Genomic DNA, 15,639 nt, shown 5'->3' on the forward strand with positions numbered 1-15,639 from the left:
TCAAGTAAAAGGTACCCAGCAAAATTCTACTTGAGTAAAATTCTAAAACTATTTGGTTTCAAGTATACTTAAGTATCAAAAGTAAAAGTATAAATAATTAGAAATGCCTTGTATTACAGTTTTTTTCAATTGCTAACATGCATTGGTCAAAACTGAAGTCACATTGTCAAAACTCTTCACACAGTCAGCGAAACAGAAGTGCATGTGGACCAAACTGTGAATCATTGTTCATTGCTTTCACACAAAATGCATTCAATGACCACATTCTCCGAAATCCATTAACTCTTTTCTCATTCATACTCCACTTACCTGCAAAACCATATATTTGCAGCACGTTTTCAAATGCTACACACTTTTACCAAAACTATTCAAAACACATTTCATACAGAATGATGGCAAATGTCGTGCATTTCTGCAGTAGCCAGATGGAAATATTTAATCATTCCAAACACAGCTGATTGCAATTTCAGTTTAAAGCCTACCCAAGTATCCATCTTTCTGTCTCGTTACCAAACAGACAAAAGAGCTTCGGAATGATTTAGTTAAGAAACATGGATGAAGGAAGACAGGTTGGTGGGGAAAGAAGAGTGGCAGGGAGAGGGAGAATGCATGGAGGACAAAGGAGAGGAAGACCAAGAGAGGTGGTCTCTGATGAGATAAGGGCCACAATTATTGACCATGTTGTAAACCATGGTCTCTCTTTGAGAGAGGCCGGTTTAAGGGTACAACCAAATCTGCAGCATTCAACAGTTGCATCAATAGTACAAAATATCCGGCAAAACAACAGGTGAGATATGCATCCTTCAATGATAATTGAACTGCATATTACAGTACAATACAGTATGTTCACATTTTTACATGTACTGACATTTTGAAATATGTCGATTGTTTTGTGTTTTTCAGTAGGATCCAAAGGTTGCCTCCCACAGGAGGGAGAGGCAGAATATTATCAGATGCGCAGGAAATTGCCATTGTTGACATGGTAATTGGCAACAATGCAATAAAACCGCTGGAAATTCGGTGCAGAGTGCTGGCAGACAATATCACTTTTAGGAATGTGAATACGGTCAGCACAACGACAATTTCCAGAGTCCTAGAGAAACATAAAATAAGGATTAAGCAGTTGTACACTGTACCCTTTGAGGGAAACGGTGAACGCGTGAAAGAACTCCCGTATCAGTATGTCCAGGTAAGATGTCTGTTCAATAACCAAACAGGGTACATACACAGCTATGTATAATGTAAAGTACTGCAAAACTGTGGATTTACTCTATTTTAGAGAGTAATGGAGATGGAAGCCAGGTAAACTGCACATACATTCATCTTTGTGGATGAAGCTGGAACCTGGCAAAAACACGCCGCAGGGGAAGAAATGTAATTGGACAGAGAGCATTCGTTGATGTCCCAGGCCACAGAGGAGCTAACATCACAATGTGTGCAGCACTGTCCAATGATGGTTTGCTGTTAGACAAACTACTCATTGGGTCTTACAATACAGAGAGGCTCATTTCTTTTCTGGATGACCTGCATAACAGAGGAGAGAAGAGAGGAAACTCCCCTACCTTCATTGTTGTGTGGGATAATGTGTCATTCCACCACTCTGCTGCAGTCACAGACTGGTTTGCTGCAGTCACAGACTGGTTTGCTGCAGTCACAGACTGGTTTCCCACACATCCCAGGATGTCCGTACTATTCCTGCCTCCATACTCCCCCTTCCTAAACCCCGTAGAGGAGTTTTTCTCTGCGTGGAGGTGGAAGGTTTATGACCACCATCCACATGACCAGATATCCTTACTGGATGCCATGAATGTGCGGTGTGGAGACACTTCTCCTGAAGACTGCCAGGGTGTGGAGACACTTCTCCTGAAGACTGCCAGGGTGTGGAGACACTTCTCCTGAAGACTGCCAGGGTGTGGAGACACTTCTCCTGAAGACTGCCAGGGTTGGATTAGACATTCCAGAAGATACTTGCCAGAGAAGACATAAGATGTGATGTTGATGAGAACTTGTGGCCAAATGCAGGAGAGAGGGAGAACTAGAACCGTCACAGTACTGTACAGTATGAATGATTATACTATATACTAATAAAGGCTATTGAAGAAAAGTGCTGCATTACTGATTCTTTATTGTCACATATGCTTTAGTACAGTCAATAAAGTGAAAAGGTGCTATACTTTGTCACGTCTGCTTCCAACTCACACTCTCACACATAGATCTCCTGAACGCAGCTCACTCTCCCGATCCCAATCACCCGGATTCTGATCACCTGTTCACACACCTGTATATCATTATCACACACTATTTAGTTCAGTTCTTTGCACCCAATCTTTGTGAGATATTGTTTGTTTTTGACACACTTCTCTTCGAGGCGCTGGGTTTCCCATGTAGGATAGTTTTTCCTGCCTCACTAATGACGCCTATTCCCTGTCTGTACCTTAGTCTATTAGATTTCCTGTTATTCACCTATTCACTGATCTCCTGGATGACATTACTAGCCTTTTCCCTGCCTGTACTATTGCCTTTTGGGCCCTGTGTATGACCTGCTGTCTGCCCCTGGACCCAGCTACCTGCCTCCTCCTGTGGTCCTTTACATCAAACACCTGCTGCGCCCTGTGCTTGAAACCAGGTCTTTGTCGCCCTCGTGTCATTACATTCTTATTCTTTAATGAAATAATGATTTTATGTGAAATCATTCAAACTATAAAGCGAAAAGTTAATTTATGTAATGCTCCCTGTTAGTGATTTTTAGATCAGTGTGTTATGAGTGACAATGTATGCTTTCTAAGTGAGAACTGTAACCAGTGTTCTGGTTGAACAAACTTATTTTGAGACATGAAGTGTTATGGTGAGTTTTGGAGGTGAGATGAACTGTTTGGCCAAGATGCATGTTGGTAATGCAGACTGTGAAGATTTTTGAAAAAGTGGCTTCAGTATTGACTGATAATTGTTAGCAATTGAAAAAAAAACCTAAGCAAAACAGACTGCAACATTTTCTTGTTTTTTAAATATAAGGAGAGCCAGAGGGACACCCCAACATTCAGACATAATTTACAAACTAAATATGTGTGTTAAGTGAGTCCGCCAGATCAGAGGCAGTAGGAATGACCATGGATGTTCTGTTGAGTGTGTGAATTGAACCATATTCCTGTCCTGCTAATCATTCAAATTGTAACGAGTACTTTTGGGTGTCAAGGAAAATGTATGCAGTAAAAAGTACAACATAAAATATAAATATATATATAAAAAAAGTAAAGTACATTTACCTCAAACTTCATAAGTAGTAGTTTAAAGTATTTTTTTACTTAAGTACTTTACACCACTGATAACCCTTTTGGGTTCCATAGAACCAATTCCTCAGAGGGTTCTACCTGGAGCCAAAAAGAGTTCCCATATTGGGACATCCGAAGGACCCTTTTGGAACCCTTTTTTTCTAAGAGTGTGTGTTGGTCCCAGAGTGTGTCTCACAGTATGTGGTAGAAGTGTATGGTAGTACTGTTAAAGAGATGTCTTGCTCTGCATACGGATGATAAAAATCAACCAAACGCCCACATTGATCACCTGTCTCCTGTATATCTTCAAGCAGTGGCCCTGATGAACTTTCTGTTTAATGGAGGGGAATGTTTCATGTATGCCCATAAATGTACATTCTCACCATCTAATCTCTGATCATCTCATAGATCGCTGCACAACAGCCATATGCACCCCAGCCTAGCATTGTGCCACACTGCTGAATTTGATTAGAGAATTCTTAATAATGCGTATTTAAACGCTTCGAGATGACAAGTGATTTGAAATATACAGCTGCTGTCAGCAATATGGGTTGTTATCAGGAATATATTAAGAAGACGGGCGGAGGGCAGTGTGGCACGCATCAAAAGGCAACCCATTGACCCTCTGCATTAACTCATACGTCTCCATTTCAATGACGCTCTCCACTGAATTAATTGGGTTGTTAACACAGGCAATTAGGAGTGCAGCTGAGACCAGAGGAAAAGGGGATAGAGTCTGATGAGTGGTGGTTAGATATATATACACATTCATTCACACAGCCAGAAGCTCTATGGGGCTCTTATTCAGAGATGCCACTTCAGAGAACGTCTCTAATGATTGTTCCTCCCTTGGCTAGTTTGAAGTTTGTTGTTAGTAAGCTGTTCTTGTTCCCTCTCTCTTTTATTTTCTTATTTTCAGGACCACTACTTGTTCTTAGTAAGGGTCACTCTGTTCACAGGAGACCAGACCACTGTGACTAATTAGTCGAAGCTATTTCAGGAATGTATTTATTTTGTGCTAAATATGCCACAATATACATGCAGCACAGTATCATTGAATAGCAGAGCTCTATCAATGTAGACTTTTGAGAGATGATGTGTCCTATTTCTTCAGTAATTGGGACCCAGGGGGACAGTCACAGTTTTTAAACGTGTATGCAATGAGGGAGGCGAAATATCCTCAAGGCTGGAACATAGTTTTAAGAAACCATTATTCACACTGTCAATTGTTTTTTGTTTTGTTTAACTAGGTCTCAGTAAATAACTCATTAGATATTGTGGATGCATAGTCTACCCTAAATGTGGAATGTTTTATTCAGGTAGTTAAAAGGCATTAGGCCTATCAATTATGCTAACACACATAAAATGACTGACATCCAAATTACACTTATATGTCTGTCGAATTTGGCGTACGTAGGCAACAGTGTTGTTCAAAATGATAATGCATGTCCCCGCACTGCGTGTTTGTTCCCAGCCCAGTGCTCCCCTGTCCCAGATCAAAGCGTCCGTCTGTGACTCTTCGCAGGACCCGTCCGCTATACCCATAATTCCCCGCGCTGAGACAAAATGAAGGAATACAGCCTCTGCGGGAGAACAATGTTTGGGCTCTAAAGATTGAAACGGACGACCAAAGGTGAAATATACCAGCCGAAAGAGCTATTGGTGGTCATGCACTGGTAAGATAAAAGGAAAAATATATTTTGGGCGAGTTTAAATATGTGAAACTCCGGCAAGAGTGTGGGACAGACAACAAAGCGCAGCGCTAGATAGCATACCGTTGCTGGAGCCGAGCATCAATTGTTCGCTTGAGTTGCATGGGCCATTTGTTATGGGTACGTCGCACATTATGCTCATTTGTGGTTTCTTTCAGTCCTCACCTAATGCCTATTAGAGGTTCAACTTGTTTATATCAACCGTATCAACTGTTTTAATTAGTTAGACAGGTATTATGTATTTCATAACCGAAAAATGAAAATGAAGCGCTCGAAATATGTTGACGAATGACAACACATCGTGTTGTGTGAAATCGCGTGCATACGCCTTCTCACAAGTTTGTCAATCAAAATTATTTTTGAATGAATTCCATAACTTAGAATTGATTTACGACTACGTCAGGCGAGAACGTCAGATCCTCACATGTTTGGTGTAATGTTAAATTCAGTGTATGGTCTAATTTATTTTACCGAGTATAACTGTTATACTGATAGCCATATTGGCTAATAATTGCATGATCCTGCATCACAAAGGGCCTGGCAGGCTGGTTAGCCAAATGGCTAATTGTTTGGTGGCTAGCCAGACGTTAGCAGTCGCTAGCTATCGGTATTTCTAGCTCCAGTGAATGACACTAGATGAATAAATCACAGCTTGGCGCTGGGAACCGAGTTGTCGCGTACTTCATTATTTTTTAACACTGAATAAATTTTAATTTTCAACAAACGCTTACTTACATTACATACAATTTTGCTGTAGCATGTTACATATGCATTTGTTAGCTAGCTGTTAGCTTTATTTGGTATCAGCGTGCTAACAAGTTGCATCCAATGCAATTGCAATAGAGCTAGGCTAGCTATGCTGGTGGAGACAATGAAGTTCAGAGACACGATTAAGTTATTCGTGATAAATCTGAAACTATTCAAGTGAACTGTGTTTTGTGAATGAAAACCCACTATTGAAAAGCCATTCAACTGAATACAATAAATTGGCTAGGTAATGGTAGTGTGGGCAATGTTACAATTATGAAATTGCTGCTTGAAATATTTGTTTATAGCTATTTAACCCCGAGTTGGGCTATATCAGAATCTGATGTTTTCCTCAAGGTGATGTACTGGTTTTTGGATGCTGTTCCTCTCATTCCAAAAACTCCATTTTGATTTGCCTTTTGGAATCCTCTCATTCCTCGTGGCATTGTAAAATAGCACAGCAGCAGAGACATGACTAACCTCAGTCATCTCAAATTTCACGGTATGAAGGTAACTAGCTAGCTTAGTAAAGTGTTAATTTGAAACAGTATGAGAGTTGTATCTTTTATCAGCCTAATCTTCCTGTAGCTATACACAAGTATATTACAGAGCCAGCGTTTTGCATTACACCCATGGTATCAGTTTTATTTTGCTTAATGATAGTATTTTGGTGGCTAGTACTGGCTACTCTCGCTTGGTTCGTTAACTTTAAAGCCCTTGTTTGATGGGTTTCCTATGATGACAACCCATAGTCACCGAATAAAATTCAGAAAATGACCTTCCCACTACCTGTAGAACCTAACTGGGCTCTCACCTCTTTTTTTAGTTAATTAGCCTAGTCCTCAAATAGGATGACAGATTAACACGCAGCTTCAGGTTCATTCCACTCTCTCATAGGATGTCAGGGTTGAACATATTATAGGCTATACCTTTTACCCCGGTTAATTTAGCTGCATCTGAGATTGACTGAAGACTTTCTAAAAGTAGCCTTCTACTTCACCATGTTTTTAGGATACCATAATTCACCAAAGTCAGACTCCAGACCGTGGCTGTTTTGTTGTTGACCCACACACCCTCATTATTAATCCGGCTAAGCACTTGATGGGGAGATCAGAGCCGGGCATGAAACTGATTCGTCAGGGACAGCCCATTGTAACAATGCTGCTCTTTCAGTCACTGTGTCTGAGCTAGAGGTAGAGCGATTATGATTTTTTCACCGCCGGTACCGATTTATTGGAGGATCAAAATAAGCTGAAACGATTAATCGTCCTATATATGCGTGTGTATTAATGACAATTACAACAAATCTTTATGGACTTATTTTAACTTAATATAATGCATCAATAAAATCAACTTAGTCTCAAATAAATAATGAAACATGTTCAATTTGGTTTAAATAAAGCAAAAACAAAGTGTTGGAGAAGGTAAAAGTGCAGTATTTGCCATGTAAAAAAGGCTACCGTTTAAGTTCCTTGCTCTGGACATGAGAACATCTGAAAGCTGGTGGTTCCTTTTAACATGAGTCTTCAATATTCCTGGGTAAGAAGATTTTAGGTTGTAGTCATTATAGGAATTTATAGGACTATTTCTCTCTCTACCATTTGTATTTCATATACCTTTGACTATTGGATGTTCTTAGAGGCACTATAGTATTGCCAGCCTAATCTCGGGAGTTGATAGGCTTGAAGTCATAAACAGCTCAATGCTTGAAGCAAAGCGAAGAGCTGCTGGCAAATGCAGGAAAGTGCTGTTTGAATGAATGCTTACGAGCCTGCTGCTGCCTACTACCACTCAGTGAGACTGATATATTAAATCATAGAATTTATTATAATATAACACACAGAAATATGAGCCTTAATAAACAAAAATAAACCACTGATGGAAAATCCACCCAGTTAATGTTTCCTTTCCACTCATCCAGGAGTGCTGCGCTGTGACTTCACCCTGTTCACCTCTCAGCATACGTTGCATAAACACAGTTATCTGGGGAGATACACATTTTTAGAGCAGAAGACGCATTTCCGTTCGCTGTAACATATGGACAATAAAGTTGTATTGCATTGTACTTCAGCTCCTGCTCTTTCTTCCCCAGGATGGTTGGCTCCCTGTAGTTGAATCTGCCCATCACCACCAAGTTCATCATGAGCATCATTCAAGACAAACTAGGTAATGACTTCCTGCGCTCCAATGGGAGCATGGACTCCAACTTCTCCCCTGGCATGATCATGTTCAGTCACCTGCCCCCTGTGACCAGCTTCACCCGGCTGGCTGCCCAGTCTGTTATGCAGGACCTGCCAGGCCCCCACGAGATGATCCTGAAGAAGGAGCGGGACTCTCCAGACTGCAGCATGGGAGCCCTGGGGGGGTATGGAGGGGTGGGGGACTACGTCCATGCCATGGACATCAAGCAGGAGAAGATGACAGAACATGACTACCGTCTGCCGCTGTACCCTGGAGGCCCGGGGAAGAGCACAGAGCTCCTGGAGGTGTCCATGGGCAACCACCAGAACTTGCTGGTGCATGACCTTAGCCAAGGCAACGTAAGGCCTTCTGACACATTGATACTTTTAGGGCTGGTTTCCCATACACACATTAAGCCTAGTTGTTGACTAAAAAGCATTCTCAATAGAGATTCTCCATTGAAAGAGCTTTTTAGTCCAGAACTTAATCTGTGTCTGGGAATCCAGACTATATTGTTGTTCTTTAGACCAGAGAATTCAAGGCAAGGCACCACACCATAATAGGGATTTTTTTCAATCTTAATTGTATCACAATCAACTTTTTCCAGTCATTTGTGTCTACATTCAACTTTTTGGTATTACACATTTTCAGACAATATAAATATGCAAATTGGGCAATATATCATTAAATGTGCACATGATTGCATATCAAGCAAATCCATTTTTCTGGACACTGGATGAAGTTAGCCTCAATATTTTGATTTCATTTTAAGACACCAGGACCGGACTTGTCCAGAGCAGATTGTGGGTAAATACTTTTTTTCATCTTCCTATCTGTGAAGACATAGATGTATGTAAAACACATTTTTGGCAAATTTCTTCCCAACAAGATTGCACCTAGATTAAGAAATGGACAAGATATCAACAATTTCCTCTGGGCAAGTCTGGTGACTATCTAATCATAACCATACAGCATTTGGTGAAAGCAGATGCTTCTGAAACTGAGGAAAAATAGTTGGTGTGTGGGAAGAGTCCAATTTTTGGTAAATTGCAGTTAAAGAAAAGTACAGTGAAATTAGGCTTTCAAATGCTTATTTAGAACCAATCACCATCTCTTCAATGTAAGTTACTATATAGTCCAGTTTGTAACATTCTCTATGAAATGGGCTTTTAAATTGTGTAATTCATTCTAGTGAGCTTTGAAATGAGTGGTTCAAAAAAATAAAAATGTTGATGACTAGTATGAGAAACAAAAGAAAATATACATTTTCATCTAGTTTGACATTTTTATATAGATTTTTGGAAAATACTAATGTTAATGGACTAAAACATCAACAAATCTCAAAATTGATAGGTAAATGCCTTAACCCACACCAAGTCTTCCTCTTTTGTTATGTTAAAAAATAAGTGATTTTTTTTTTAATCATGGATAAACAAGGCAAATGTCTAAATCACAGCAGCACTACAATTAGTAAAATAAAAATGTTACTCCGGAGGTTTGGTTGATCAGATGTCCACCTGCCTTTCGGGGAGCGGGGCTTGTAAAATAGCCAATCTCACCAAAGACTGATGGATAAAGGGGAATGTGGGGGTGGGGGGGCAGCAGAGGGAGGATTTAGTAATGGTGACCTAAATCTAAGACATCAAATGCAAAATATGTCCCTCTCAAAATGATTTGGAATGGGCCTCTTGTGTGAATGGAAACGTCTTGGCAAGGACACGGTCGTCTTGTTTGAGCTTGCACTCACACATTGTCTTCTACACACATGCTCTCTCTCTCTCTGCCTAACAATAGCCAGGCTCCAGAGTTTACTAGGCAGAACTTGCATGCTCATTGAAAAGCTAGACGTATCATTTCTTGCTCACGAAATATGGTTTAAAAGTTTATCCAAGGACATTTTAGAGAATATATTACATTAACTATGACATTATTTGTGTATTTTTATTTAACTGTTATTTCTACTGAGGAGAATGGAAGACACACATTTTTCTCCCCTCAAAAAGGCGATTCCCTACTAAAGTTATGAGTAGTTTCATTTGGAGAGCAGTCAGAGCACCCCAAATGGTGCTATTCTTTTCAGGATAATGGCATGCTTGTGAGCTTACAGCCATTTTGAGGCCACTGGGCCTGCGCTCTTTTGGTTGAGGAAATGAGAGAGGTTTGTTTTGGCTAGCCTTACCCCTGATCTAATACAATGATTGGTTGATATTTGAGAGTGCCCTTGTCTTTCTCACGTGTACCAATCCACACTCAGGCTGTGTCTGAAATTATACCCTATTCCCTATATAGTGCAATATTAGGCCTCTGGTCAAAAGTAGTGCACGATATATGAAATAGGGTGTCATTTCAGACAGCCATGCTCTTAGTATCCATATGGTGTTGGGAAGTGTAATTGAAATGGCAGTGTGGGTGGGGATCAATGTCCCTATGAATCCCAGTGTCCCCCCCCTTTCCCAAACCACAGACCCCTTTGTTTGAACATTGCCCTTCACAGTGAGTGAACAACATGCTGAATATTAATGAGTCTGTATTTAGACTTGAGCCACGAGTTAATAAGCATAGGCCTTTTCTATGGGATACTAAGTGTGTGTCTCAAATGACACCCTATTCCCTTATATAGGCCATTTTGGTACGCATCCTAAATGAAGAGCAGCTCTCCATTTTGAATGACGGCTTAACTGTGTCTGGAGAGATGCACAGAGGGAGCCATAAATATGTGGTTTATTACTTTGCCTTCTGGCACCTCCCCAAGGCAGCCCTCTGCAATGGCTCAAATGAGCTTTCACTAAATGCTGCATGAGTCCGTTTGTGTTTTTTGTTTTGTGTACATGTGCAATATGTAGGCTATGTGAATGTGTGACTGAACTTGGCCCTTCCCATTCTCTCAAGTGCTCATTTTTTTAACATTTTCCGTCTTCTTTCTCACTCTGCGCCTCCCTTTTGTCATCCTCCCAGCTGCCAAGTCGGTTAGGAAAGGAGTCCTCAGGAAAGAGAGGTCGAAGGTCAAATGGTGAGGAGGGCAAGCCTCGGAGGAAACGTGGAGAGCCTAAGGTGTGTTAGCATCCTAAGTCATCTTGATTTAGATATGATTCATTCACTGAAATTTGGTCTTCATTTTTCAGTAGTTGAGGATCTATTACATATGAGTATTTTCTTTCCCCAGAACTTAGCTTCTATCTTCAACAATCATACATTGAATGAGTTAAATTGAATTTGGTGGTTGAATTGGCCTCCTTTTGTCCAACAGCAATCAATGATGCTGGATTCAGATGGAGGCAGCCTGTGGCCCAACGGGAAGCTCCACATCTGTGAGCACTGCGGCGCATCCTTCAGGAGCTCCTACCACCTGCGCAGACATGTCCTCATCCACACAGGTACCCAGGCCTCTACTGACTGATCAACTATGCTCATTTTTAATGTTTTTATTTATTTATTTTTTAAATAGAATATTTGGTTTTAAAATAAAAGTGCTCTCTTGAGGAACAACAGTATTTGTGTTGAATTGAATAGATAGACAATATGTTTATGGGAGGTCCTCATTCACACAGGTACCTAGGCCACTGATCAAAATGTCTGTTCATTTCTTGCATTCTGTGTGGTTTTGGTTAGTTTTTCACTCGATTATGAAAGCTAAAAGAACCCCAGAAATTTTTGGAATATATCTTGTCTGTTAGAAAAACTAGGTGGTTCACAAAGTCACTGTAGGAAACTTTGAAATGAAACCAGTGCAGTATTAGTTTTGAATAGAGTAGGCAGACACAGAGGATTTAACTTAGTAACCATAACTGTGTGGCTGTGGTGTTGCCTTAGGTGAGAGGCCGTTCAGGTGCAGCCAGTGTAACATGAGTTTCATCCAGAAATACCTACTACAGCGGCACGAGAAGATCCACAGCGGTGAGTGGAATGTCAAATCCCACACACACGTCAAGCACACTAACGACATGTGAGAGACAAACAATCAATTACCTTTGTCCACCAATAGTTTTGCTCATGGTGTCATCCAGCTATGTTTTGTAGATGGTTATTTTTCTTTAGATTTTCTGTGATGTTTCCCCTGACAGGAGAGAAGCCTTTTTGCTGTGACCAGTGCAACATGCGCTTCATTCAGAAATACCACATGGAGAGACACAAGAGGACCCACAGTGGAGAAAAGCCATACAGATGTGAGACCTGCCAACAGGTAGTGACCTCCACATGGAAAATCTACTGAAATAGGATGATGTGTGTTGGGAGGGGGGTGGTTATCATGAATGTCTGCTTTTGACCTGTGGAAGCAGCAGCACTTTTGAATGGTCAAGACAAATGTCCCCTCAGGGTATCTTATTATGTCCACTTCCATTATGGCATGACCTGACAAGTTATATTTCTCAGAATGAAGATGTCTTCGTGTCTATCCTGTTCTGCTGTTTACAATCTGTACCCTACTTGTGGTCTCTGTCCTGCAGTTTTTTTCCAGGACAGACCGATTACTCAAGCACAAGCGAACCTGTGGAGAAGCCATAAAGAAGGATCTGGAGCCTGGTATGTTGGATCTGGGCTGTGAGGACATTGGGCAGGGCAGTTACGGAATCACTCAGGGAAATGCTGGGGCCTCGGGCCGGAAGAGGGGCAAGTCCAAAAACTCTGGTGAGGGAGGAGAGCGCAAGAGGAAGAAAGCGGCAGGGCCAGCTGAAGCAGGAGGGCTGGGCGGAGCACACATCCACGGGGTGCCGTCAGTAGGCTACAATCTCCATGACTACAGCGTGGAGAATCACACTGTGTCCTCGTCCACTCCGCCAGGGCCCAGTATGCACCACGAGCATCATGGCCGAGCCCCTAAGATGGCCTTCAAGAAGGCCAACCGCAAGGCCCTGGACCAGGGGAGCTTGGGGCAGGCCAAGCAGGGTACTATGGAGCAGGGTGTGGCTGTGGGGATGGTCGGGATGGGCATCATGCAGGGCTCTGAGGCCAAATCGGGTCCCACCACCAGTAACTATGACGACGCCATGCAGTTCCTCAAGAAGAGGCGCTACCTTAACGCGGCCAGCAGTGCAGCATCAGGGGCCGGGGTGGCAGGGGGCAGCACCAACGATTATGAGGTCAACGTTGGTCACCTGTCGTCCCAGCAGTCGGTTATCCAGGGGGTGGTATCAGGCGTGATGGACGGCGACTCGCCCCTCAGTCTGCTAGACTCCTCCCCCACGGGCGTGGACAAGCACGACAGGTCGGGGATCCCTGACGAGGTGCTGCAGAGCCTGCTGGACCACTACACCCAGAAACCAGATAGCTCGCACCACGACGTGCACTTTGACCTCAGTGACCAGCACGTGGCGCTGCACCCTGTCTCAGCAGACGGCTCTGACCTGAGCCACGATGCAGACTCCCCCAGCCCGTCTGGAGACAAGACAGTCATTATGCACGAGTACTCCCGCTTCCTGCTGCAGGCCCTGGAGCGCACCAGCCACAACACAGGCTTCCCCCTGGGCCCCGGGCCTCCAGCTACAGGGCCCTTCACCAGCTCCCACCAACGCAACCCGCTCTTTTCAGACAAGCACATATACACTACGTCCCCTCTGGAGTGTGGTTTCGGCCAGCCTGTGGCCTCGCCCACCCTGCCCTCCTCCGTGCCAAAGTCCCACTTTGCGATGCTGTCGGGCTCCTCTCCGCAGCACGGCTTCCACCTAAACAGCCTGGAGCCTGCCACCCACCAGCAGCTTACCCCTTCTCAGGAGCTCACTGACCAGATGGAGAAGCAACACTCCTCCTCTTCCCCCTCCTCCTATCAGATCAGCCCGTCTGACCTGGGCAGCCAGAAGGACTCGCAGAACCTGGCTTCTCTGGACCCCTCCAAGGGCTCCTACACGATTGAGAACTTTGCCCAGGCCTTTGGTTCCCAGTTCAAGTCGGCCGGCCGCAGCGCCTTGTCGTACGGCGCTGACTCTAGCGGGGAGGTAGACCACAGGATAAGGACTCCAGTCTCCGAATTCTCAGGGTATACTAGTTTGTTAGCCGACGTCAATGAGGCAGTAAGTACAGGTTCCAAAACCCCAACAAGCCAAAGCTACAGATAAGGGCCTGGGAGGGGACAGCATTCTGTTGGAGGTTCATGTTTTGTCCAGTTTTTTTTTTTTTTTTTGTGCGCCTATTTTATTATTTTTATTAAGTGAAGTTTTAATTATTATTATTACCCTGCCGCTATGTTTGTGCCCCACCCCTCTCCCCAGGACTGGTCTTCAAGGCCTATTCAAATGCAATTTTTTAAGATATATTTTTAAAGTAAATATCTATGTATTTAGTCCGTTTTCTTCATCTTTTTGGTGTCATTTTTGGTCTGCTCGTTAATCTTTAGAATGAAAAAAAACTTCTTCTTTTTTTTTTTAAAGCAAACAGAGTAGCAAATGAACTTTTCTCCCATGAGCTTAATGGTTTTAGCAATCAACTTTACAATTGTAGGTAGCATAATAATGGGAATAACTGATGGGGGCAGGGAATAGCCCAGAACTGAAATAGCAAAAAAAGAAATAATGATATTGTCTGTTACAAGGATAAAAGTATTACTCAGGAAAAAAGTGTAAACGGAGGAAATTGTGTAGTGCAGTGAGCACTCATTTTACAGGTGTACATTTGCAACTACAAAGAGGATGCTTTGTGTGGTTATTTCTTGTGTTTTATACCTTGGTTGATGAGTGCATCAAATAATGGAGGCTGCTGCCAGCTCACTTACACTGAGAACACTTTCCACTTAGCTATATAGAGATTATGGTACTTTCTTGTCAATGTGAAACTCGTGTTTTCTTTCAATAAGGGCCATATATATTTATAACAATATATATATATACATGTATAATAACAGCTATAATCATTCTGGGGAACTGCCAGGTGAGGTAGAGGAAGTGAGTGGGGTCTGGGTTTGGGGGTAAATTGTTTTCCTCGTTAGTTTTAGGAGGACATAGTGACGCTATTCTTTGGCCAATAGAGGTTGCTGTTGGACAGCTATGGAATTGCCTTCCTCATCTTTCTCCCCTCTTCCTCTTCAATTCTTTACTTTCCTTAAAAGAATCCGATTAGCACTTTGAGCCATTTATTTCATTGAATAAACTAAACTACCCCATAAGATCATGGAAGACATTTGAAACAAACTGACTTGCTTTCTAAAGATTTGTATTGATCGGGTTGGGGTTACCACCGTATGCAGATGTGGGGTTGAAAGCATCTTGAGCAATGGGTGGTTAGGGGAGGGGGGGCTTTGGTTGGGATGGCATGGTCTCGTTTGGGAGGGTATGTGGGGGGGGGTGGAGTTTTTTTTTATTAGCATTATCTCCTGGATGTTATCACGTGTAGGTCATGGGGAGGGAGGGATTGTTTTATGGAAATGTATTAAGTTAAATTGGGAATAAACGTGTAAAGTAATTCACCACTCTGTTTAGCATCTTGCTTTACTATTTAAATTTGAAGTTAAGTGTATTGGTGGCTGAATTTCTTCCCCTGTTACTGAGAGAGCCTGGAAACATGTAAGGAAATGATCATGTGACTAAATCCAACCGATATACCTATAACAAACCCAAAGCATTAGACATTTCTGGTGTGCTGGCACTACCACAACGGTATTTTATGAGGAATGGGGTGCCTAGTCCTGCAAAATGTTGTCTACAAATAAAGTGTGTGCATCCCAAATGGCACCCTATAAAGTGCACTACTTTTGACCAGGGCCCATAGAAGAATAGGGTGCCATTGTGGATGTACATATTGTC

The 15,639-nt window shown here is 42.4% G+C and overlaps 1 protein-coding gene across 1 annotated transcript; it reads left to right on the forward strand.

Annotated features, from left to right (window-relative positions):
* Window positions 1-4,831: 4,831 nt before the first annotated feature.
* Window positions 4,832-15,135, forward strand: LOC135555774 (zinc finger protein 281-like). Its single transcript, XM_064988498.1, has 7 exons — window positions 4,832-4,945; window positions 7,821-8,268; window positions 10,865-10,960; window positions 11,157-11,283; window positions 11,720-11,803; window positions 11,971-12,089; window positions 12,355-15,135. Exons 2-7 carry the CDS (start codon window positions 7,870-7,872, stop codon window positions 13,957-13,959), a joined length of 2,430 nt encoding a protein of 809 aa, XP_064844570.1. The 5' UTR covers window positions 4,832-4,945; window positions 7,821-7,869; the 3' UTR covers window positions 13,960-15,135.
* The last annotated feature ends 504 nt before the right edge of the window (window positions 15,136-15,639 follow it).

The sequence above is a fragment of the Oncorhynchus masou genome, chromosome 15 (assembly GCF_036934945.1).
Source record: "Oncorhynchus masou masou isolate Uvic2021 chromosome 15, UVic_Omas_1.1, whole genome shotgun sequence".
NCBI lineage: Eukaryota > Metazoa > Chordata > Actinopteri > Salmoniformes > Salmonidae > Oncorhynchus > Oncorhynchus masou.

What these genes read in the sequence shown, in the direction of transcription:
- LOC135555774 (XM_064988498.1), top strand. Translation starts at nt 7,870, where the DNA reads ATGAGCATCATTCAAGACAAACTAGGTAATGACTTCCTGCGCTCCAAT. An exon ending in ACATGTCCTCATCCACACAG is followed by an intron (nt 11,284 to 11,719) that starts GTACCCAGGCCT and finishes GTGTTGCCTTAG; the next exon opens with GTGAGAGGCCGTTCAGGTGC. An exon ending in GCACGAGAAGATCCACAGCG is followed by an intron (nt 11,804 to 11,970) that starts GTGAGTGGAATG and finishes TTCCCCTGACAG; the next exon opens with GAGAGAAGCCTTTTTGCTGT.